Source organism: Semicossyphus pulcher, unplaced genomic scaffold (genome assembly GCF_022749685.1).
Source record: "Semicossyphus pulcher isolate SPU_LCO1_2020_fin unplaced genomic scaffold, fSemPul1.0.p SCAF_27, whole genome shotgun sequence".
Taxonomy (NCBI): domain Eukaryota; kingdom Metazoa; phylum Chordata; class Actinopteri; order Labriformes; family Labridae; genus Semicossyphus; species Semicossyphus pulcher.
In genome coordinates this window covers 8279308-8305759 of record NW_027211701.1, presented here as the reverse complement: position 1 = coordinate 8305759, position 26452 = coordinate 8279308, and the positions used below count along the sequence as shown (strand labels likewise).

At 38.8% G+C, this 26452-nt stretch overlaps 2 protein-coding genes across 5 annotated transcripts in view; one reads left to right on the top strand and one right to left on the bottom strand.

The window, feature by feature from the left end:
• sclt1 (sodium channel and clathrin linker 1) overlaps positions 1 to 13666 on the bottom strand; it is a 29583-nt gene extending 15917 nt beyond the window's left edge. For 2 of the 3 annotated variants that reach the window (XM_069677054.1, XM_069677055.1), the window contains exons 1-13: positions 13400 to 13666; positions 13181 to 13228; positions 12321 to 12388; positions 11551 to 11603; positions 11334 to 11406; positions 10958 to 11013; positions 10421 to 10556; positions 8444 to 8515; positions 8206 to 8328; positions 7945 to 8010; positions 7269 to 7339; positions 6455 to 6545; positions 5715 to 5806 (exon numbers count right to left, since the gene is read on the bottom strand). In XM_069677054.1, the coding sequence (XP_069533155.1) occupies positions 5715 to 5806; positions 6455 to 6545; positions 7269 to 7339; positions 7945 to 8010; positions 8206 to 8328; positions 8444 to 8515; positions 10421 to 10556; positions 10958 to 11013; positions 11334 to 11406; positions 11551 to 11603; positions 12321 to 12388; positions 13181 to 13214 (935 nt within the window). In that variant the 5' untranslated portion in view covers positions 13215 to 13228; positions 13400 to 13666. The remainder of the gene's footprint in view (positions 1 to 5714; positions 5807 to 6454; positions 6546 to 7268; positions 7340 to 7944; positions 8011 to 8205; positions 8329 to 8443; positions 8516 to 10420; positions 10557 to 10957; positions 11014 to 11333; positions 11407 to 11550; positions 11604 to 12320; positions 12389 to 13180; positions 13229 to 13399) is intronic. The other variant, XM_069677056.1, reaches the window with a different exon arrangement.
• Positions 13667 to 13713: 47 nt separating this feature from the next.
• Positions 13714 to 20317, top strand: cunh4orf33 (chromosome unknown C4orf33 homolog). Of its 2 annotated transcripts, none has more exons than XM_069677058.1 (6): positions 13714 to 13816; positions 14358 to 14551; positions 16853 to 16913; positions 17009 to 17060; positions 17155 to 17354; positions 19137 to 20317. In XM_069677058.1, exons 1-6 carry the CDS (start codon positions 13797 to 13799, stop codon positions 19165 to 19167), a joined length of 558 nt encoding a protein of 185 aa, XP_069533159.1. In that variant the 5' UTR covers positions 13714 to 13796; the 3' UTR covers positions 19168 to 20317. The 2 variants fall into 2 exon arrangements, with proteins under 2 accessions (XP_069533159.1, XP_069533158.1); XM_069677057.1 differs by having other exon boundaries at positions 17959 to 20317.
• The last annotated feature ends 6135 nt before the right edge of the window (positions 20318 to 26452 follow it).

Sequence of the window (26452 nt, the reverse complement as noted above, 5' to 3'; positions counted from 1 at the left end):
GTCCGCAAACAACCATATGCAGTTCTGTAACGCAATGTACAGATTCCTACTGTGTATCTCCATATGTCCCTATTGTAAATGCATTGATTGTCGCTGTTTATAAAGCTTATAAAAAGGTGCAGATGTCATTCGGTAACGATCGACCGTTTTGATCGCTAAGGCATTAATAAAGTCCCTCATGCACACGCGGCTCACGTGCTGTGAGAACTGAATTGCGAGAGAAAATATTTAACTTGTGTGACTTAATTAAACAGACTGCTGATGAAGACAGTCAACACAGCTGACAGAGAGACGGACAGAAAGAGGGGGCGGGGCCAGAAGCTATGCAGAGAGCAGAGGTGCAGGAGTGTTGGGGGGACTGAAGCAAAGCAAATTGAACTGTGGAAGTAAGAAATTAGCATCTAGAAAGAGGGTAATCCAGACAGAGTAAGTCTACATGTGATTTGCTTCTCACAGAAATCATTGATATATGCAGTGATTGCCATGTTATGGTTTCAGCATATTTTTTGAGCATGCAGTACCTTTGAGGTTATTCTGTAGAATATTCTGGACAGTATTTGTCATTGTTTTGGAATGTTGCAGTAATAATAAACATACATTTGCATAAAGGAAGCATATTTGTCCATTCCGATGTTGATAAGAGTATTAAAAACTTAAAAAAATATCTCTTTAAGGTACATTTATAACAGGTAAAAAATGAGTTCATTATGGACAAACATTCGATAAATCGCATTAAATTTTTGAATTGATTGACAGCCCTAATTTTTATATATTTGCACTATTGGTAATGTTTACTTACTAATACATATTCTTGTTTGCACTAGGCCTACCTGGTATTCTGTTATGGGTTTTTTAGTATTCCTCCCTAAAAGAAAATAGCTTTACTGAATAAGAATAATTGGATGGATTGGATTTGATCATTTGTGTGAAACATGATACAGAAGGCTTCTTGCAAATAGTCCATTACTTACTTAACAACAAACTTATTTAGACTCTAAAATCTGTCAGTATTTCTCAATCTGTTGCCAAAAGTAACCTAAACTTCTAAAATGTCCATTACAAAACCTTCTGACGTTATAATGTCTTAATAAACATAATTTAGTTTGTGTTCATCTGTCAGTCGTTTAAACGTCTGTGAATTGCGTTTGAATGCTCGCTGAAATACTTCGACTCCACTTTCGTTCGTAATCGGGTCATATCGTTCACAAGGACCAAGTGACTGAGTGAGTGAGAGACACATTCGGTCAAGTGATATTTTCTATAGTTCACCTAAACAATGACATGGTCATTTGATAAATACAGCCCTCCTTCAAAAGGCTATTGGGGCATGATAATATCAATCAGTCTAGTTTTCTAAAAGGAAGAAGGAAGGGATTGGGAAGCCGCGAGCAGAGCAGAGTCAGATGCAATACTGTTGGACGTTTACATCAAGTGAGAGAGAATTTTAAGAACACCTGGAACGAGTCAATGCATGGAATTGAAGTTAGTTATTTTTGAACAAATCGTTTGAGACCTCTATAGCGAAGCTTTTTGGAAGACTGTTTGAACGTTTATTAATATAGTTGCCAACACATTTTTTGCAAATCAATTGACTAATTGTTTCAGCTTCGCTTGTATATTTTCTGTGGAGAATTCTTCATTTGTAAAGTTAATAGTAACTCTTTTTATCAATGTAGTAAAAAGTAATATATTTCCCTCTGAAATGTTGCTGAGTAGAACTAGGAAATTGCATAAAATGTATAAAATAAAAGGTGTGGTACTAGTTAATGTACTTTTCCACCACTGACTGCCTCCCTTCTCCAAACTCCACACCTCTCCCTTTAACTCACTCCCCTCCCATTCTTTAACTGTAATTAATATTTTTAACCAGTTTTTTAAATTAGGTTTTGTAAATTTCATTTACTAAAGCATAATAGACATTTTTTCCAAATTATCAGAAATAACAGGAAAATGCATTTCTGTCAAATAAGATAACACATACTTAATGGGCCTCATTCACGAACAGTGCGTACGCACGAATCTGTGCTTGAACTGTGCGTACGCATGTTTGACGCACAAATCTGGGATTCATCAATTTGTTCTTCCCTAAATTTCTTCGTACTCTGCGAACAAATTTAGAACTCCCTCAGACCATGCGTACGCACAAATGATGAAAGAAATGTCCTAGGAAATGTTAACACACACCCTTTTCACTAAATGCATACTATATTAAAACTTAATTTATTGAAAAAAAAAAAAAGGCTTTAATAGACAACAATAATTGAATTTACTAATGTATGGACCAAACGTAAATGCTCATCCTCATAATTTATTGTCATAAAATTAAAATCTTCAATTATAGCAGTTGAATTAGTTTATTAAGTTTACAATAGAGTAAAACATATGAAAATGTTCATATTGAAATGTAACACTTTTGGCCTTTTTTAAATTGTTTATTGGCCTTGCTGGAAGATATTGCTGCCCGTGCACGCTCCGGAACAGTGTGCCTTTTCTGGCCTCCACCTCTGCCACAATTGTTTCAATTTCTGCTGATGTGAAATTTTTCTTTTTACCTTTTGAGGCCATCTTTCACCTTCTTTCAGCTTCTCCGTAACACCGCTCTTGAACGCAGATCGATTATGCTGTTGAGCGGCCCAACCCCCCATGTCATAATCCATCTGATTCCTGCGTACAGGCAGAAGTTAAAGCTCTGTAAACCTGTAGTGAGGACATCAAAAAAGTGGACCAGTGAAGCTGTGGAGGATCTTCAGGCTTGCTTAGACTGTACGGATTGGGACGCTACCAACAGTCTGGATGAGTATACAGAGGCTGTGACGTCATACATCAGCTTCTGCGAGGACTGCTGTGTAACATCATGCACCACGGTGAGTTACAACAACGACAAGCCCTGGTTCACAGCCAAACTCAGACAGCCGAGGCAGTTAAAGGAGGAGGCGTTTAGAAATGGGGACATTGATGGCTACAAACAGGCTAAATACACCCCCTGCAGTTCGCCTACAGAGCCAACAGGTCAGGACACGCAGTCAACATGGCCCTACTACACTTCATCCTCCAGTATCTGGACTCAGCAGGAACCTATGCCAGGATCCTGTTTGTGGATTTCAGCTCTGCCTTCAACACCATCATCCCGGCTCTGCTTCAGGACAAGCTCTCCCGACCCCACCCCACCCCCCCAACAAGACATGGACTCTCATCCAGCCCCTCATTCACTCAACATTACACAAATGTTTAAGACTCTAATTCAGACTATGCGTTACATCAACGCACACTGGACTTTTATATTGTCTGTACACTGCACTATTTTTAGTTTTAACTTTATACTGTAAGCTTTTGCACTCACTAATATCCTGCTGTACAGTTCTTAATTACACCTGTTGTACATATTTTGTATTATACGTATTGCTTTTTATATTTCAATTCTTATTGCCTATTTTTTATCTTATTCTATTTAAGTCTTTTACTTTAATTTTTTAATTTAATTTTTATTCTAGTTCTGTGTTAATTGCTCTGCACCAAAACCACCATAACAAATTCCTTTTATGTGTAAACCTACTTGGCAATAAACCTGATTCTGATTCAATCATACAGTTATTAAAAATGCTAAACTACATTGCATGTAAAAGTAAAGGTTAAGTTGAGCCAGTACGCACGATACGTAAGCACTTGTGGGAGCGGCTGCGGCTCAGTGGTAGAATCTGTCGTCTCTCAATTGAAAGGTTGGGATTCGATCCCTGACTGCTACAGTCACATGTTGAAGTGTCCTTGGGCAAGACACTGAAGCCCAAATTGCACCCGAAGGCATAGAATCCTGATTGGAAATTGGCACTTAGTCCTTTGCCATCAGTGCGTTAATGTGAGACTGAATGGCTGAATGTGACATGCAGTGTATAAGCGCCTAGAGTGGTCGGAAGGCTAGAAAAGTGCTACATAAGTGCAGCTCATTTACCATTACAATTGCTGTTAATTCTCAAATGGGTTAATGTTGTTAAACTGCTGATGCAGTGGGGTCCAAAAGTCTGAGACCACCCCTCAAGATACTTCTAAATTGCATTTCTGTAAATATGCTTTTTTTTTTTACTACAAATGATTTTAATTTGTATCTGTAAAACTGATATTTGTTAGCCCACCCCAAGAATTTAGCCCCTTTCTCCCTTCTTAAAAAAGGTTTAGAAAGTGCTACTCCTCCTCTGAGATCACTACAAGCCAACCTACAGTACTTTTGCTGAGTGGAATCTTGGTTTTAGAAAAATCTGTAAATGTGCTGAAGTTGCAAATTAAGCTGAGAGATCGCAAAGGTGGCATAAGCACACAAATTGTTCATTAGGTAGAAACTTATAACTTGTAATAGTGATTTAGCTTCTTAAGTGAAGTAAAAAAGAAAAGCTTGGGCTCTGAAATGTACTCACAGTACAAAATGTAAAAAATAGCCCTCTGAAGGACATTTCAACTGGCTATATCTGAGCAAAGGTAACCTTAACCTTTTTAAATAATAATAATAATAATAATAATAATAATAATAATCAGCAGCAGCAACATCAAAAAGATCAGTATAGTCATAATCATCATCATTAATCTAATTTTAATTCAAATTCAAATAAAAAAATATATAAAAACGTATTTTTAAAACACAAACCTTGATTAACATTAACTAAATGTGAAATCTGCTATATGGGGAATGTTGGCAATGTTGGCTTGATCACTTTCATCCATGTTGCTTCAAGTTAACCTGTCAGTCAAGGTCATGCCATTCACGTGACGCCTCTTATCAGCGCTCAAGTTTCCCTCTCTTATCTGTTTTATGATGCTTTTATTATGTTGTGTCATGCAGGATGCCAAGGAATTGCTTTTTCTTTTTGTTTTAAGACTGGAATCAGTCTTTGATGTTATGAAGGCGGCATGTACTGATGCAAAATCAATATAATCTTTCACATCAAATGCATTAAAACTTGTTTTGAAAATGTCAGAAGAAAGTACAGATATTTGTGTTAAAATGTAGAATGTAAAAGTAAAATGATGTCAAAATAATAACAATCAAATATATCTGAAAACTCAGATATATTTGATAAGTACAGATACAAAGTACTTCGTTACTTCTCACCTCTGTATACAACTGCACTGATTTCATGATCTTTGCTTAGAATAACATTTTGACACTTTCATTACTTCTGATGCAATTTTCCCATTGTCACAATGCTAAGCAATGCTATTTAGACATATTAAGAACAGGCTAAGTGTTGAGTTACTTGAATAAGCCTCTGATGGGTAGATCAAATCCACCTAAGACTCATTATGCTTCAATCAAAGAGATAAAACTCAAGGCAATCTGACCTTTTGTATAAACAGTTAAGTAGGTCAATGCCCCAAACTTGATTCAATTTGATTAATTGTGATCAATATTTAATTTTAAATGCCATACACTCTGTTTGAGAGTGTTCTGCATATTACAAAGTTAATGATTTTTTCCAATATGGTCTCTTACTTTTGGATATATTTCAAGTCCATTTGAAATACTGAATTTTGTGTGAACCAGTCTAGCAATACATTTAAGAAACCTGCTGAAATTCTTGAAATAGTACACAATTTTAAACAATTTCCAATTTCAAACTCATCATCACAGTTACATGATGCTCCATACATTTCATAATTGGTTGAAATCCTTGAAAAAGTCAGAAAAGGATGAATACTGGATTGCAAGTGAAGAAATCTGTGCTTACCTGGCCTCCAGCTGGCTCAAGGCCACCTGAAGCTGTTGGAGCCGTTTCTCTGCTGCGTCCTCTCGGCCTTGAGCCTCTGCCACATCCTCTTCCTGAATATGTACACATCCACACCAACGTATTGTTTTATTCTAGATTAACTGAATTGATTAATTTTCTTTAGGACTAATGGTGGCTACCAAAGCTCAAAGTGATCCCCAAAGCAAAATAAATGTTATACTGACAAAACAATGTCAACTGCTGTTTTAATCATTACAGACCTATTCTATTGTGTTCTACAGTATTCTATTAAGTCTAAAGAGACCTGGCTGAGTTCAAATCAAATCAAATTTTATTTATATAGCGCCAAATCATAACCAAAGTTATCTCCGGACACAAAGAGCAGGTCTAGACTGTACTCTTTTTTATGTTACTTAGAGATAGACCCAACATGAATCTACCATGAGCAGCACTTAGCAACATTTGGCAGCAGCGGCAAGGAAAAACTTTCTTTTAACAGGCAGAACAAGGACAAAGGCTCATGCTGAACAGCCATCTGCCTCGACTGGATGGGCTGAAAAGTGGGATAGAGGAAGATGCAGGATAGAGACAGGCAAAGAGAGCAACAACAACATATGTTCTTGTTACATCAACAACAACAACGCATGTTCTTGTTTCTTTTACCCTACCATGAAGTGGAAAACCATTTTTCTCTTCGGCAACATATTTTCTATTTAATAGGTTACTTATTTTGCCCTCACCCGTTTCTGCATCTGGTCCTGGATATTCTGTAGCAATTTGGTCATCTCATCCACTTTGGCTGTGGCTGTCCTCAAATCAGCCTGGGCTTGCCTACACAAGTAGGACAGAGAGACAACAGTAATATATATATTATAACATAAATATAGCAATGGGTAAACTTAGCTAAGCATAATGCTGGCAAGCAAGCCTGACTCTGTCAACTCCAAGTCACACATACATGTGACAATATGGTTTCATCACATCAGATGCAACATTTAACTTGTGAGCTTTAGAGATGTTTGCTTTTTGTTACCTTTGAAATGCCTTTCAACTTTTTCCATGACTAGCTAAGCTAATCAGTTACTGGCTTTAGGCATTTTTTACAGTATAGACAAAAAAGTGGTTTAGTTATTCTCAACTAATTTGTGGCAAGAAAGCAAATAAGCATAGTTTTGCAAATTGTCAAACTATTACTTTAACTAAAGTCTTAAGCTAATCCACAATTAATGCAAAGGCCAATTTTATGCAAACTGCACCTTTTTACCCATGTGTTCAACATGTGTTTTTCCCCACATGAAGCTGAACTGTGGTTTGAATACTGTGGAGGTCTACACACCAAACAGAATGAGGCCACCCATTTTTGCACTAGTGTAACTTCTGCTAGTGCAACTTGTGGAATTATATGCATGTCACTTGCCATGAAACAAGCCTTCAATTGATTCTAAATCTAATGATGTATTTGTAGTTAAAAGGGCCAAAATAGACCAAAAAAAGTACATTAACAGGACAGACCACTGGCGGCAGACATTTTGAAACTCCATGATGTTTAGTTACCTGAGCTGACAATGCAGCTCCTCCATCTCCTTGTTCTGCTCTGTCAACGTCTTCAGGAAGTGCTGGTTATCCTGTATGAGGCAAGAGAGACAAGACTTCCGCAAGTGTAGCATGACTCTGAAGTACCAATGACTCCCAACTTTCCCAAGAAACATGTCGAACAAAAATCCTTAATGAGCCTTTCTCAGTCATTGATGGCTACAAAGTACGAAAATCCTTCTCAAATAGTGACTGATGTCAGTGAGGGGACAGCCTAGGGCTTGCCCCCTCATTAAAAATGAATCAGAGGGATATAGTATTACTCTCTCCTAACACAATGCATTATGTCCAGGGTAAATGCTAGGCATGCATGTCTACCTGTGTGTGCATGGGTTTGTATGTGTGTGATATAGTAAATCCAAAACACGTGCTACGCCTCAATCATCAACAAAGGCAGAGCTTGTTAGATAGAGACAAATAGAGTCAAAAGTAGTTTGAGTATTACAAAGACAGTTAACATTCCATAATACTACCAAGACAGCTGTGGCTGACTACAAAAGTGATTTGGTAATCATTTCACCTAGTTACATGATTAGTTTTTAGAACAGGGTTAATTTTGGAGTAATGCACAGCTTTTTGATGCCATGGCTAATTAGGAGACATTGATTTAACACACGTTAATTTAACCATCACTTACCATTTCCAGTCTCTGATTGGCCACTTGAAGCTTGTGTGTGTGCTTCTGGAACTGAACAAGCTGATCCTGTGACAGAAAAGTGAGCCATTTAATAGAAGTTAACTGTTGGTAATTACCTAATGCTAACAGCAAACATTAGCTCCGTCCAACCTGCTCTACTTGACTTAATTTCTATGATAACAGCTCCATCTAGTGGTGAAATGCAGATAACCATTGGCAAAAAATGGGCAGGCTCTGTATGTAAATGTGGGATAATGGAACCTGGAGCTGGTGTCTGTGAGCATTGTGGCTCTGTCCATCAGAAATGGTTTTCTGGTAGAACTGCTGAAGGCAGTCAAGCTGCTGGGCTGCTGTTTGCCATAGATCCATGGCTTGCAACCTTTCCTAAACAAATACATAGTATAATATAAACACATAGTCATAAACACTCAAGGCATTTGTGCATGTTAAAGACATTTTGTTCACTTACTATAGACAATAAGAGAGGAACAATACTTACCATGTATTTGCATTCAGCAGGGAGACATTTCTGGGAATAACCAAGTGTAGAACAGGCTCTTATGGCTAGACTCTTCAAAACAGACCAGGGGTCCGTTTCAGAAAGCGGGTTTAGTGAAAACCCCGGGTTTGTTACCCTGAAATGAGGGAAACCTCGGGTTTGCCATTTCAGAAAGAGAGGTAACTTTAACTCTGAGTTGGTTACTATGGTAACTGTGTCTGTGAACCTAACCTGGTCGGGAGCAGGTTTTCACTCTGTCTCCTCCCTCTAGGCTATAAAACCCTCATTCGACTTCCTCATTCATTCAGCCCGTCTCACGCGTGTTGGAGCGGTTACCAATTTAAAAAAAAAAACCATTGCGTCTCTGTGGTGCTCCAACCCCTTTGCAAAAGTCTTTTATAATTATGATAAAAAAAATCAAAAGACAAATCTGTGTCAAAGTCATCATTTTTAGATTTTCCACCACCACTGCCAAGAGCACTCAAATAAGACGCCGTAAGTTATTGGATTTCTTTTTTTTAAACTAACACAATTCAGTTTAATCAACATAAATTATAATGTATGTGAAGTCAGCATCATGTTAGGGATAAAGCTAATGCACATCAAAACAGCCACTGAATGATATTTCATTAGTTTAATATTTAAAATGTGACTGAAGTGAGGTTCAGCCATGAGCCTGTTCTGCCTGAGCCATACCTTTGAATGATGTTCTGGTATTTTATTTTTAACTGCTTCCATGTATGTTTTTCTCCCGCTGGATTGCTCCTAAATTAATAAAAATTTTAGCTTCCGGTCGTGATTAAATATTAAATAAATAGACCAGTTCAAACTTACGAATTTACTCGAGCAGCAGTTTCTTCCCACGCCGCTTCTCTCTCTTTTGCAGCTGCAGCCGTGTTACTTTATTTTCCTTAAAACATGCTCGTATTCGCTGAACGTCCGCATGAGGATTTCGAGCTCCACTGGTGTGACGTAGGAGGATCTCTTTTTGTGTACCGTTGCCATGGTGAATCGTGGTATCGGGGCTCCATTAATGCTGGCTTTTTATAGTCAGCGAGCACGCACTTAACTCCGGCTGAACCTACTCTGAGTTGATTGAACTAACTCTGATCAGCTGTTCTGAAAACAAAAAGCCAGCGAATTTTAACTCAGAGTAAGTCAAACCACAGTCCGGGTTTAGACTGAGGGTTTGTTGAACCTCCTTTTTGAAACAGACCCCAGGTCCAAAGCTGTTTTATTTTTATGTTGTGTCAAAGCAAAAGATGGGTGACATGACAGTTCCGCTAAAGTGAAGCCAAAACATCATGATCAGCCCTGGTGACTGGCTGTAGTATAGGTCATAAAGCCTGCCTCCTCCATGTAAACAGATGAGACATGGGTCAAACTATAAACTGAAAACACACATCAAAAACATTTTTCACAAACATTGTTTATGTCATAAATAGTTTAAACAAAGGGTGTCAGAAATATGAACACTTGGACATAAATCAACATGATAAGAACTAACTATAATAACACAAACAATGTTTGTGAAAAATGTTTTAGTTTTTTGTATTTTCAGATATATTATAAAAATATATTATAAAAAGGGGATGTAATGTCAGGTTTAACAGCTCTGCTTACAAATATGGTTCCTTCAGCATTTTGGAACGGCATAGCATAGCACGGAAGGAATGGCTAGACATTACACCAACATGTCATTTAACCTACCATAACCAAGAATGTTTGCTTCAGACAACACAGGAAGCTGTTCTGCTGTGGACTGTGCTGAAATAAGGGATCTTCACACTAACCTAAATGTGTGTTTCGGGTAGCAGTACAGGCGGGATGTCGATACCAAAGCTCCACCAACCAATCACTACTGCGCAGATTTTGGCTCCAAATGACTTTACCAGTGCAAGATGGAACAGATATTTCGGCTTCACTTTTGTACACGAGAAAAGGTGGACTGGAGATCCCATATGTACACATACAAACCTGTTCAGACAGCTGGACCTGTTCTTGTAGGTTACTAATGATTGCTTCCTCCTCCAGGGTGCCACCCTCCACATCTGAAGCTGCCGACATGGCATCAAGCTGCTTCTCAACTGATGCCCTCAGCTCTGCATGCAGTCTGGCAAGAAAGGGTCAATATTTAAAATACTCAATTTAATTTGAAAAAATAATAAAATGCAGGTAGATTTTGGATTTCAGATGAAATATCAAATCCTTTTAACAGTCAATCAAATAGATTGTGTTTTGCACTGAAGTAAATGGTCCAGATGATGGAATAATCAAAAGGAACTGGTTTACCAACTTACAGAAGCATTCTAGATACTGTTCACTGATACTGTATGTTACCTTTACTGTACAAATAAATTCATAGTCACTCTTAATGTTAAATTATGCAAGTTAAAAAACAATTAATAATTGGACATTCTCTAACATGATACGACAATAAAGCTTGGTTTTGACCCATGTGACAATTGATTGCTTTTGTCTAACCTCTTATTTACAGCAGGGGAAATTTTGTACCTTTCATTCTCCTCGATAACCTTCTCCAATTTCACCCTGACATCCGTCATCAGCACCTGTTAAATCAAACAGGTGCATCAAGAGTCTTGTTAATTAATGAAAATAATTAATCCTGTTTCATTTGATAGAACCTGCAATCTGATTTAAGTCTGGATTTGCTCATTTGAGTAACACATAACTTGAAAATGACAAATTATCTATATTCTTCATGACACTCATGAAAACAAGCTTAGATCATAGCTTACTTTTACGATGTTAAGCATATTTTAAATGTAATCCCATTTCTTTAGTGAATGCATTAAATTCAAATGTACTTAGTCAAAATATTTAATAGGTTTGTGTGTTTCTAGACTGAATTTGTAATATTGTCTTTCACCTGGTATCTCCGCAGTTGTTCAGTCATTTCATCCATGTGCTGGTCATACTCTGCTATCAGAGGAGCCATTACACTGCAATACAGAGGAATCATGATGTCACTTGTAACTGTAATTATGAATCTGTTCTCCAGTGGACTTGTATCAACATAATGTTGTCCACATAACTTGTCAATGTCATACAACAAAGACTTTTATTTTAATTTTAATAAGCCCAACCTTCTATCTAAGATCCAGGGTGCAGGTGACACTGAATGTCTTGCTTCTTCAACCTGCAAACCAGAAAAGATGCAGGGGCTGTGGGTTAGCATTATGGGGTGCCCAGTCATGGTTAATTTTACTACTTTGTTTCCTTTGTTAACATAACCAAGTACAGATGAAAGGTTGCAAAGAACAAAGCATTCATTCATAATTGTAATATGCAAACTGAGGACAAATTAAAGGGAAAACCTGCTTGACCCCTTCAGTGAGGGGTTACAGAGGCTCTGTTATGCTGAGTGTGGCATTTTTTTGCCAAGTTTGGGATCACTTTTCTCCTTTAAAAGGGAAGGAGACAATGTAAATCAATAAACTGTAAAATAGTAAATAGACGGCAGTTGTACGACTAGTGTTCTGGCCACTCAGGGTACTTAACACTACATGTCAGCATTTAGACACATATGCAGACACTAATAACAGTGCCATGGACATTCACACACTGAAGGCTTTGCCAGCAGCAACTAGAGGTTCAGTATCTGCCCAAGGATACTTTAATATGATGACTGCAAACCACCAATGGCCTTCGTAGTCACAAGATCTCAATGCCATTAAAACCTTTTTAGGACACTACATTTTGGTTTTGCCTATCATTTGTCCTCATTGGTATGGTTTAAGTTGCTAAACAATTTCCTTAGAAAGTTATATACACAAGCACTAAAATGTAATTGAAGATACAAAATACTGAGGAAAGTCCTTGTCAGTTAATAGAAGTGTTACAGCTCTCTTGATACCTGAGATGATGTGGACCGAGAATGGTTTCCCATCTGATACTGACTGAGAGCGGAATTTAACCTGTGAACTACAAACAAACACACACAGTCTTGCAAACACACTGATCTTGCCCCACAAATCAGATTTGACACATTTTATCAACCAAATGAGGCTATTTTTGAAATGCAAATATTCACAAATGGGATCCAAGTTACAATTAAGCAACTTACCAATTAGTATAAGTTGAAAACAAAAAAACCCACTATAAACATCTAACAAGTGTATGTCAACGCTGGACTCAGGCATTTGGCAATTCAACAACAGATCAAGCAATTGTTGGCAGTGTTTTTTAGCGTCTAAACTACCAGTGCATCAAAGAGTTGTGGTAGTTTTATTAAGCACAGACCAAATGTAGTATATGAAAGTAATGACTGTTCAGAATTGGGAGGTGATTTTGTCACTGTGATGAATATCTTGGATAATATCAATTAGCAGTGCTGTATTAAAATTTGGTGTGGGATTCTTTTTGTGGCTGTGGCCTGATGGTCGACAAACTTGATAAGTAAGCCAAACAACATTACTGAAAAAGCATTAAGAAGCTTGTCATACAACCCACAATTGTATCATTTTTTGGTAGAGCAGTTTCATACTCGAGTTGGAATAATACCTACACTGACGCTGAGATTCATGCTAAATATTACCCTTGACCTATTTTAACATATTAACATTTTAGTGGGTGTAACTAGACATATAATTTTGGAGCCGCCATTGTGGCTTATTTTGAATTTATAGTCTGTTTTTACTCTTGATTTGAACACTTCCCTTGAACGGGCTTTTCGATGGGGACTAAAATCGACCTGCTAACTACAATTGCCCTTACCTTGATCACGTAAAAACTCCACCTCTGCTTCCATGATGAATTTCCTGTCTAGATAAAAGCAACAGTTGGCGTTGGCCAGTTAATAAATATCATTGCTAAACAGTTGAAATTACAATCTGTCCACTAGTTAGAGTTATGTGAGCTACTGTTTTCAAGGCAACTTTCACGGCTGAAGTTTTCAAAGTCTTCCAATCCAATATCTTGTGTTACAGTTGTTACCTGGTGCGGCCAACGTTAGCTGAGTCAGCTAATCAATCTCAGTCGAGCTTTGCTAGCTAAGCCTCTTCTGATCTCGTGACGAGATGGCTCACTTGGAGCACATACCGCTGAGAGAAGGGTATCACGTACGATTCAAATACATATATTATTTGAGATGTAGTAATCTAAGTCAAAAGGCTACAGAAGTGGGGGTTTTACTTTAATCTTTGGTTCCGCCGTCCGTTTAAAGCAAACAAATAACCAATGGAAATGAAGATGTGCACTTTAAAATCCTTCCGATTGTAAAAGAGAGACTTAAAAACGTTCCGCTTTGTGTCGTGTCGGCAAGCTGCAGTCGGGAACTATTCTTAAGCATATGTCAGTTTCAGGAAATCACCTTTGTGTATAAAACCTTTATATGACGTCCTCTAGTAGTAGGTATGTTTTTTGGTTGTTGTCTTTTTTTTACCACGACGAGTTTGTCTGATTCGCCAAAAAGTAACACAAGTAATGTATTCGGTTACATTAATGTTCTCTAACTGGTTATATCATTAGCCAACAAAATTGGAGTTTCATTATGTAGATGATATTGAATTTTGAATTGATAGTTTGTTTATCTGCCAAGAGTTTGATCGAATGTAATCTGAATAACCTGGATACCAAGTTAGTTCACTTTATATGTGATAGTTCCATGCATTACGTATAAGGAAGTCTACTGTAGAAGAACCGGTTTTAACAGATTTGATGACGAACTGCTTTAAGAACGCAAGAGGGAATACATTTAAACATGACCAGTTTACCTTGAGCACTGTTGAGAGGGATTTTGCTCGTGGAAATTAGAGACTTTGGCAACATGGGGGTTGCGCGTGCACTACAGTTCGCCACACCTATTTACATTTACTTATTTTCATGTTATTGACACCACACGTTATTGCTGCACGGTTTTCATTGCCGAGTCTCATATACTGTTTCTTTTCAGACCTCTTATGCAAATGCAGTTTCTGATCCAACACACCTGGGATTGCAATCCTGTGAATCATGATCCCATCAGAATTGTTTTCTCTCCTGGGCAAGGAGGAATGAAAATTGAGGTGTTTGGTCCCTTCTTCATGGACCCAGCTAGTCCTGCAGGTCCCCCAAGTCAACCTTTCCCTGGACTTTGGGATTATGAAGGTCAGTAAAGCAGGGATCAGGCGGTGCTGTATGTTAAGCACTGCAGTCAACAGCTTCTTTTGATGTGCAAATAATGCGTAACAACAGTCTATAGGGATACATTGACAACTTATTGGCAAAATATTTTTTTTTAGTGAAGTATTTGACACCAATTCAGATAAATTAGGGGCTTCACAAAGGTAAATTAAGGCTGTACAGGTGGGGGTTTTATGGTTCCAACACTTGAACAGTTGTACTTATTTTAATGTTATGCAAGTCATGATTTATTTAGTCAGTATGATTCAATTTTAAGTAAGTCTAAAAGCTGAGAAACTTATGAATATCTTCAAACAAGGCTGGAGAAACCATGGGCTAGCTCTGTTTGAGGCAGTATAGACATTGCTTTATCATTATTAACGTAACTAATTAAACTGTCTTATGATTTTCAGTCCCATCTAATTGACCCTTAGTGTGTTCAGTTTCTGTTAAGGAGTCCCACATGCCAAATTAATCACTCACTAGTCACTTATTAGACTAGGAACCAATCACATTAGAATCTACGGTTATGAATATGCTACATTAGCAGAGTTGGTCTTCATATATTAAAATTATTTCATGTTTACATAAAATCTTACAATATACAGTACTGTGCAAAAGTTTTAGGCAGGTGTAAAAAAATCCAGCAAACTAAGAATGCTTTTAAAAATATAAATAATGATTGGTATTTTTTATCAATTTACAAAATGATATGTGAGCGAACAAAAGAAAAATCTAAATCAAATCAATAATTGGTGGTACTACCCTTTGCTTTCAAAACAGCATCAATTCTTATCGGTACACTTACACAAAGTCAGGGATTTTGTGGGATTATAGTCAGGTGTATGGTCAACCAATTATACCAAACAGGTGCTTATGATCATCAATTTCACATGTAGGTTGAAACACAGTCATTAACTGAAACAGAAACAGCTGTGTAGGAGGCATAAAACTGGGTGAGGAACATCCAAACTCTGCTACCAAGGTGAGGTTGTGGAAGACAGTTTCATGTCACAGGTCATACACCATGACAAGACTGAGCACAGCGAACAAGACACAAGGTACTTATACTGCATCAGCAAGGTCTCCCCCAGACAAAAATTTCAAAGCAGACTGGGGTTTCATGATGTGCTGTTCAAGCTCTTTTGAAGAAGCACAAAGAAACGGGCAACGTTGAGGATCGTAGACGCAGTGGTCGGCCAAGGAAACTTAGTGCAGCAGATGAAAAACACATCAAGCTTATTTCCCTTCGTAATCGGAAGATGTCTAGCAGTGCCATCAGCTCAGAATTGGCAGAAACCAGTGGGGCTGGGTCTGGCCAGAAGTGGTCTTCATGGAAGATCTGCAGCCAAAAAGTATATATAGAATACCTCCGACATGGAAACAAGGCCAAGCGACTCAACTATGCAACATAGGAACTGGGGTGCAGAAAAATGACAGCAGGTGCTCTGGACTGATGAGTCAAATTTTGAAATATTTGGCTGTAGCAGAAGGCAGTTTGTTCGCCGAAGGGCTTGAGAGCGGTACAATAATGAGTGTCTGCAGGCAACAGTGAAGCATGGTGGAGGTTCCTTGCAAGTTTGGGGCTGCATTTCTGCAAATGGAGTTGGAGATTTGGTCAGGATTAATGGTGTCCTCAATGCTGAGAAATACAGGCAGATACTTATCCATCATGCAATATCATCAGGGAGGCGTATGATTGGCCCCAAATTGGTTCTTCAGCAGGACAACCACCCCAAACACACAGCCAATGTCATTAAGAACTATCTTCAGCGTAAAGAACAACAAGAAGTCCTAGAAGTGATGGTATGGCCCTCACAGAGCCCTGATCTCAACATCATCGAGTCTGTCTGGGATTACATGAAGAGACAGAAGGATTTGCCTACATCCACAGAAGATCTGTGGTTAGTTCTCCAAGATGTTAAGAACAACCTACCAGCGGAGATCCTTCAAAAACTGTGTGCAAGTGTACCTAGAAGAATTGATGCTGTTTTGAAGGCAAATGGTGGTCACCCTAAATATTGTTTTAGATTTCTCTTCTGTTCATTCAGTGCATTTTGTTAAAATAAACTATTAACACTTCCATTTTGGAAAGCATTCTTAGTTTACAGCATTTTTTCACACCTGCCTAAAACTTTTGCACAGTACTGTAAATTACTCTTTTATTTTTATTTTTTTACTTTGAACTAGTTGTTAGTAAGGTTAATGACACCCTTTAAGGAGTTTATTAGTGTAGGATTAAATTTCTTATCTCGACTTAATTATTTTCCCTTGAAATATTTTCAGTTGTGGAGTCATTCTTCCTTGATAGTACAACAGAAAACTACCTAGAAGTGGAGCTTTGTCCGTAAGTACAGAGCTAAGTGAATGTTACATCCATGCCTGAAGCCATGTTCTTACTATTAATACTGTACAAACATACTTACTCCATTTTCATTTTAGACATGGACAGCACCTGATATTATTACTGTCAGGAGTTGGACAAGCATTCCTGGTAGGTAGACGTCAAGATGTTATTGAAGGGGGCGTTGGTACTTTGAGTAAAGTGTTTAACTTTTTCTCTTGTTTGTCTTGACATTCTTTTTCAGCAACAGCTGCCGATGATGTTTAATGCCACAATCACAGGCAACAAGTGGATGGGTGAGGCTGTCCTACCCTGGTCATACTTTCCTCCAAATATTAACAAGATGAACTCTTACGCCATCCATGGCTCAGGAGAGAAGCGTACATATGAGGCTCTCTTCCCAATCCCGAAGGAGGAAATAGTGGAAGGCCAAAAACCCAACTTGTGAGTATGCTGACTCCTATTAGTACAATTGTAAGAGATCATGCATTTTGTTTGACTCTAATAGCCTATTATTACAATGAGGGATTAAAGAGAGAGATATTAATTAAGAGTGGTCGACATCAAAACAGCAGAGGCCAATATTTAGTGTAGTACCCATACTCTACATGGGTACTAGTACTAGTATGGGTCAAGCTCCAAACCACTGGATCATAAATTCCCAGTATTGCAAAACCATGGCTTCTTTTATTAGATTTCCCTTCAGTGGTAAATACACACGTCTTTCAAACTGTAAATCCCAGTTTGCAATGCATGCTTTCACAAATGAAGAGTCTCAAATCCCAGCAAAGGTTACCCTTTTGATGATATCATGAGAATTAGTTTCTTAGACTTTTTTGTACAGATGTGTTGATCGATGGAATGTTGAATAATTTTTTTCTTTGCAGCCAGAGTAACGCGCATTTATGTCAGAAGTGGAAAAAACAATTTGAATTGCACAGTATTCGCAGGCCAATCTTCAGCTTTCACTAGCCACTTTGTTTGTTTTTTACAATATATTCTAGTATGGATGTATTTGCTTGCTTGAGTTTTGTATTATCTCTCCTAGCCACCGTTTGGAGTATTTCCAAAATTTCCGCCTGCAAAGCCTCATGGGTGAAGGTTGGGTCCAGCCAGAGTCTGATCTGTGGAAAGGAAAGCCCTGAGCTTTTCAAAAATTTCTCTCTCTCTCTCTCTGTGTCTGTCACTGTCTTTCTACTGCACAAATACACACACATATCATGGCAGGGTAAAGGTACAATCATTTAAGAGGAACCATGAAGTGCAATAAATCTTAATGAGTTGATTATGTCAAATGTTATGACAACAAATATGTTATCAGCTTGTCGAAGTATATTTCAAATTTTGTTTTACAAAGACTTAACCCAAATACAACTTTTGTATTTTTCACCCGCAACCTCGTCCCAGCAGCAGGTGAGCCGCACATGTAGGAGGCTCATAGTTATCTGTCAGAACGATTAAACCCGATTAACGAGACAGACACTACACAGCTGAACTTAAAATCTTTTAAAACAGAATAAGATCAGTATTTAACAGAAAATGTCGTACCTCAAGCTCTGGTAGCTTCCAGAAGCTCCATGTAGTGAAGGAAATGGTCAAAAACATGCTTGGCCCACAGGGAATCACTGACAGCCTCCTGTAACGTCAGCTGTCCCCCAGAGCTCACCGAGCAAAGCTACCGTAGCACAAACATCTAATAAACTAGCTATCATTAGCTAATAATAATAATAGTCCGTGGAAGCTCTTGCAGGCCTCAGTAGCTACCAGTAGTTCCACTGGCAGGTCTCGGTAGCCACCAAAATAATAATAATATAACTATTACTAATGATATAACTATATATAACTAGCTATTAATAGCTCTGGTAGCTACCAGAAGTTCCATGTAGTGAAAGAAATAGACAAAAACATAGGTGCTTCTGATTGACCAAAGAGGAGTGCTGTCAATCTGCACTCGATTGCTCTTTCTCATCAACCGGATGTGTGTCTCATCAAACTGAAATTGAATTTCAAGAACTGAATTTGAATTGTGAGAACTTAATGTGAATTGTAAAAACTGAATGTGGAATTTGAAGTCAGTTTATTCAAATTCAATTTCAAATTATGTGATTCAAATTCAAATTTTTATTTCAACTATTCAAGTTAAGCAATTCTAATTCAAATATAAATAATTCAAATTCACTTTCTACTGACACATATTTCTGCCCATACCCCCTCCGCATCCGACAGGGCAAAATCTCCCGCTGTGAGTGACGTGTGAATGGGCAACTCTGGTTAATGTCAGGGTCAGATGGTCCTGACATTCGGGGAAATGTAACGTTTCAAGTAAGGACAACGGAGCAACGAAGGACCAGTTTGTTTACTGTCTTGTAATGTTATTGATTTGATTTGTTACCGAGTTGTATTGTTGTAATGTCTGTTTAGTCAGGTATTGATTGTAGTTGAGGTTACTTAAGCTTACACAAAGACATAGTCTGCATGCTAAATTGACTTCCCTCTTTTCTAACCCGGCACTTTTAAGACTTAAACACATACAGTGTTTTGGACTGACCTTTTGACCAGACTAAACAGCCAGGAATTAAACCTCCCGGTTCTTTTTCTGGGTCACACACACACACACACACACACACACACACACACACACACACATGTAAATATTAGCATTAGTTTGGCATTCAGCCAGCTGGAGTCTGGTTTGGATTATATTTCAATTTATGTAAAAGTTTATCATATTTATAAATTACTCAGCATCATAGTTACAATCTCATATGACATTATATTTATAAATATTACCTCACGGTAAAGACAATCAACTTTGGAGTGATATTTCCCAGTGAGCTAGTGTAACATATTTGATACCAACGGATTAATTACAATTTCTAGATTAATATGACTTTACACTAGCTTTAAAACTGAGCCTGCTGTTAAAAGAAGTAAACTGAATACCAAATAAGGCCCCCTTGTTGTTATCAACAAGTCACTTGGCTTCGAATAATCTTGTTCAAAGAGGTGGGCAGTCTGAAGGGCAATATTGTGCATGATAGGCAGGTAAAAAGCATATGCTCATCCTGAATGAAACACTCACAGTTACAGTTTAGAAATTGCAAAACTAATATTGATATGTAGCTTAGATTGGAGGCCGTTAACCAAGACTTATATTTATGGAGCACATTTAAAGTTTATCAAAGTGCCACACAGTAAATAAAAAGCAGAAATAAAAACATAGTTAAATATATAAAACATAAAACACACACACAAGTTCTGTAAGTATTTAGTGTAGCCTATATTAGCTTCTTTGTGTTTTAAGGTTATATGATCATGAGAGATTTATGTTTGAGGAAAATTTTGTGTTTAATTGAATTTACTGAAATAAAGTGTTTACTTTCCTTCCTTACTGTACATATGTTAATGTTAAAACATGTTTCTGTGTTTGTAAAATAAATATGACTTCAGATATTACATTCATTCTTGTGATTATTTATCCACAATTTTCAGGGGTGTAAAACAGTGTAAAAGTTATAGTTATTTATTTTTAACGGGTCATTAGGTAATGCAGGTGTGATTATAACAATTGTGCAGGGTTGGCTTGGGTTGTGGTGGGGCCCAATGAGAAAATGAAAATCTGGGAAAAAAGGGAAAAGTTTCAGAAATGGAAATATTCAGGCCTAGAGCAAGAACCTCAACACTGTACTAAACTGAATGAAGGCTACTTAGTAATTTCTGGCTAAAAAGGATGATACCACTATCCTGTATGCTAATTGTTAAGCTTAGCCTTGTTAATGGCTGAGCAATGGGAAGCATCGAGCCTGGCTCTGTACAATGGAGACAAACTAAGTGACCACGCCCGTTAGCAATTTTTTTTTTTTACTTTGGTGGCAAAGGTATGACCCACCCAACTCCGCCTCTGATTGGCTTACTGTTATATTCTTAACAAAGTCCTAAACATTTTCACTGTTCATGCCTCACTGACCTCACCAATGAAGGCAACAATACTAGCCAATCAGAGGCAAAAAGGGGGTGTAAGCCTTGTGGAATAAAATAAGTAGAAATAGTCTCTCATATACAGTAGCCACTCTTTAAAACCACAAAAAAAATGTAAGCTTCTGGTTTTTATACAGATAAAACCAAACAAAATAAAATGATGTAGAGGTGATGACACATGATGATTGGGTGCTTACAAATCTGTGCCCTGTCTACATGAACCCACAAGTTATTTCCCCTCCCGAATTCCCCCACCCCGAGGATCAATAAAGGATTATCTTATCTGATCTCTGTAATGCCTGTTTATTTATCAGAGGCTCCTCTTGGATCACTGGCTAGCAAACCGCTTCTTCTGACCAGGAGATTGGGGGCAAATAGATTTCATGTTGGATGTGTTCCTCTTTGGTGTGGCAATCCAAAAGCCCATATTGACGCCCTATCAATTTTAATTGGCGCTCTCCCTTTGAAATGTGTGGAGTGATTAGGGCAAGAGAGCCCTCTGCTTAAGCCCCCTCTTTAATGTTTGGTTGTTAAAAATGACGCGCCACAGTAAAGACTGGTAACGTTACTCCTCCGTCTAGTGCTTCTTTTCTTAAGTGTTTTATAGCAAAGACACAACAAACTGGCGACGAGGATGGCCGTGGCTACCACTCCTTTGCCCCCTGCCTTCCTCCAATTTTCAGGAGAACCTGCAATACCGTTTGAAACATGGCTAAAGATGTTTCAAAATTACCTGCTTGTGATTGAGGGGGAAGAGTGGCCCGAGGCCCGACAACGAGCTGTTCTGCTGCACAGCGTCGGTACTGAAGCACAGAGGATTTTCTACACATTGCCTGACACAGGTACCACATATGACGAGGCTGTGGCTACCTTGCAAGCGCATTTTGTGCAGAAAGTAAATGTGATTGCTGAAAGACATAAATTCCGCCAACGAGCGCAGAGACATGTTGAAACAATGGCGCAGTACGTCTCCACTCTACGTGAGATGCTGACATCGTGTGACTTTGGAAATGCCGAGGAAGATATGCTACGAGATCAAATTGTCGAAATAGGCTTACAGTGGGCACATACGTGAACGTTTATTACTGGAAGATAAACTAACACTGAATAAAGCCATACAGATTGCAAACCAAGTGGAATCTGCTGCACGTGATGTCAGTGCTTTCTCAAGCAGTGAAACGCCAGTACGGGAGATTAAAAAGCTGCCATGGAGGGACGATGGCTGTCCAAACAGTGCAGGTGGCCAAAGAAAAGGCGAAACAAAGTCTACACACACGAAAATGTTACAGATGTGACTCAGATAAACACTTGGCAAATTCTACAAAATGCCCTGCTACAAACAAAGTATGCAAATCATGTGGAAAGACTGGGCACTTTGCAAAAGTGTGTCGCTCACGTCAGAAACATGAAGTGGGGGAGGTTGTTATTCCTGAGCTGACTGTATTATTTCTGCAAGATGCTGCACCAGTGGAGAAGAAAATAATGTGTGAAGTGGAATTAGGCACTTTCCCAAATATGCAGCCTCGTGAGATATCAGTGGATACAGGTTCGTCAGTCTCAATATTGCCAGCTCATGTTTATGAGAACTCATTCAGTTACATGCCCCTGAGAAAAGCAAAGATCCCTCTGGTGACATACTCAAGACAGAAAATTCCAGTGCTGGGTATACTGGGCACACAAATACATCATGATGGACAGTCTGCCCCAGCCTCCTTTTACATTGTGGAGTCAGGTTCACTCCTGCTGGGGTTGGACTATATCAAAGCACTGGACATTGTCATCATGGGAAACAGAGTGATACTCAAATCAGAACAGAAAGTCAGGGGCCGTTTCACCTCCACCTGCCATTACAGCCCCACCTACATCTGCCATTACAGCCTCACCTCCACCTGCCACCACAGCTCCGCCTCCATCTACCATGGGCTGTGTGAAAAGTTTTGTGCACAAAGTCAAAGTAAGAGGTGATGTGAAACCGGTGCAACAGAAATTAAGGAGGTTGCCCTTTGCTGTTAGAGATGCTGTTACTGCAGAGTTAAAGCAGCTACTAGATGCCGACATCATTGAGAAAATTGACGTGTCTCCCTGGGTGTCGCCGATTGTGGTGACTCAGCGGAAGAATTCAACCAGAATACGCATGTGTTCAGATCTCAGAGAGCCCAACAAGGCCGTAGTGACTGATAGTTACCCCATTCCACGCGTGGAGGAGCTCTTTTCAGAGCTCAGAGGAGCAACCATATTCTCTACCATCGACATTGCAAATGCTTACTATCAGGAAAAAGAAGCATTGGCCTGTGTCTGGGCTACAGAGCGCTGGAGGACCTACTTATGGTGAACAAAATTCACTTTGCGAACTGATCACCAGGCTGTAACAACACTCCTGAATACAAAAGGCATGGGTAGGGCTGGTTTGAGAGTAGCACGCTGGTCTGCCAGGCTACTCTGTTTCAACTATGACATTGTCTAAAGGCCCGGTGCACAGAACCATGACTGCCTTTCTCGTTTGCCACTGCCATACGACCAAGACTGCTCCCCAGACATAGAGCCAGAGACTGTTGCTGCTGTGTCTGTTCTTCTGACTGCCGTTCCCATGTCCAACTTTACTGATGTCTGCTCTTCCTGCCCAGAGTTACGCCAGCTGCGCAACTACATGACAAAAGGATGGCCTGCATCTTCTAAAGGCCTGCCAGCAGACATGATGCCTTACTACAGGGTGAGGAATGAACTGTCATTCCACGAGTCACTTGTCTTAAGAGGGAGCTACAGGTTAGTGGTGCCAGTACAGTTACGTTCACACATGGTGCACCTGGCGCATGAGAGCCACCAAGGCATAGTCCGTATCAAGCAAAGACTCAGAGACTTGTATTGGTGGCCCAGGATGGATGCTCAGGTACAGTCTGTCATTGCCACATGTGTGCCCTGTCAACTGAATGACAAAACAACTAGGACTGCCCCTGCACCGATAACACCAGTTCCTCTGCCTGATGGACCTTGGCAAAAGCTGGAACTGGACATTTGAGAGTTCAAGAGGGACTTATAATCTGTTGTGGTAACAGTGCTTAAAACAGAGAATAAGAAGACAAATATGCTGTTGCATTAGCAGTGTTCTGCTAATTGTTATAGGTGAAGGGACATCTGGGTTATCACTACAGTTGATAGTTATGTTTTGAAATAATTTTGCTATTACCCGACTGGGTTTATTATAGAGGTAACATTTTTAAGAAAGGGGGAAATGTTGTGTTCTGAAAGCTAATACTATTCCAGGCCACAGGGTGGCACTGTTGTGTTGCCGCTGTTACATGACTGTGGAAGAAATGTGCCAGAAAGCGCCTGTAAGTGTCGTAATGTTTGGTTGTTAAAAATGACACGCCACAGTAAAGACTGGTAACGTTACTCCTCCGCCTAGTGCTTCTTTTCTTAAGTGTTGTATTGCAAAGACACGACACTAACATCAATCAGTCTGGTTTTCTAAAAGAAGAAGGGAGGCACTGGGGAGCCGCGAGGGGAGCCAAAAGAACGAAAGGAACGAATTTGATGCATGGAAGTGAACGGATCATTCCGTTCACTCCTTTTTGAACGAATCGTTCAGGACCGAAACATCTCTACTCTTTATCATTGCCTGCATTGTCTTTCCACCGCACTGCATACTACTACTACATGCCCACAAGCACACACAGAGTTTGCGCATTGTATACAACCAACATGTCTAATAAATTGTTGACCTAAATAAACGTTTTTTCGATCTATCTTGATGAAACATAACTTCATTAGACGCTATGATAAATTAATATGGCTGCACACAATGACATGCGATAGGCAGAGGATGTGTGTCTCCACAAAGACTTAACCCAGTTCTGTCTAATTAATGGTAGGAGTTGAGAGAGGGGAGCCGAAAAGGTAGCTGCTTCTCCTCTGCCACCAAAGCCACGGCAGGCACAAGAGCCATCTTATGCCCCTCAGAAAAAGAGAACAGCCTGCTCTGAAACATTCAACCACAGCTCAAGGGTTGATTCTGTGTGTCAAACTCTCTGGTGATCACCGCAAACCAAGTTCCTTTTTTTAACCATGATGTGGGTCTCATTTTGTTGAGTTTAAAGAGTGTTTGAGGGTATGAATTTGGATAAATTCACAATGAAAAATAGAACATGAGGAATAAAGCAATAATCTTGGAACATAAAAAGAGCGAAAGATTACCAAAAGTGAAAATGACTTTGGGGCTTTGTGTGAGAGACCCAAATGAAATATTTATACTGGAATTAATAAGATAATGTGTCAATCTGAAGCCATTGCATGCTGTATGTGTAAACCTACTTGGCAATAAACTTCATTCCGATTCTAACACAGTATCAGATTGTACAAAGCCATTACTTATGTTATTTAACTTTACACTGTGCAGCCACAGTGCACAATCCTTGTATGGATGGCTTCTAATATACCACATTACACAAACAAAAGAAAGCTTTCTATAAGTGCACATGTGTAACTTTATCTTAACTGATTTCAAAACTGTATTTAGGTTTAACTGTGGGCAACCTTATCCCCAGTGTACTTTGAGAATAACAATGAGCAATACTAAACCAGTCATAAAATATGGTACTAACAGAGCTAAGAAGTTGCTGCTCTTGGGGAGAACATGGCATCCTGCTTCCTTGGACCAAATGAATTTGTCCGATATTCGTTTTACAAGTCGATCATTATGTAAAGGGCTGCAGGAGGGAAGGATGAGAATAGTGGTGCTGGACAAAGAAAAAGATCGGGTACTAATTGCTGTTGAAATCTTTTTTATGTACGAGGGTGGTATGGGTAAAATGTGGGATGAAGTTGTAAGATGCTAGGTAGAGGAGAAGAAAAAAAAGAAGCCAAGCAAATGCCAAGAACATTAATGAGGGCCCAACAAGCTTTTCAATAACCCTGCAGTGAGCAAGAGAAGAGAAAGGGAGAGAATGAGGAGAATAGAACAAACAGATACATGCTACAGTTACCTTCATGTAATAAACCAGTGCTAAAGTATGCATCAATATTTTATATTCAGTGTTAATAATTAACAATTACTTATTTTAATACATACTTCACAAAGATAGGCCCATGTGAGTACATACTCAGAGAAATCAAAAAAATGCTTCTTTTCTTCTTGACTTATGTCAAGGAAGAAGACGGATTGGGGTTCTTATGTTATCAGTGAATAAGCATTGGAAACAAACGAAACCAGTAACAGGGGAAAAGAAAGTTAGTTAAGCTTTATTTGTTATCTACACAGAATATACTGTTAATCACATGTGTTTCCGTATTAGTTTCATTACAGTTCCACCTGTCTGTTAACTCTCTCATCTGAGTATGTTTATCTTCTTTTAATCTTAATGGATGAAAAGGGTTGTTATTGGATGTGAAGTCTGCAGAATTTCATCCTGGATAGCTTGTTAATTGCTGAGTTATTATTATAGAAATTGCACAATACAATGTACAAGAAACATAAAAAGAAGTGAAGTTGATATACCCCTTTTTAGTAGAAAATAGACCACATTAGGCTTGAATGTAATTTGTGTGCAGCTTGATATTAGTGTTTATAA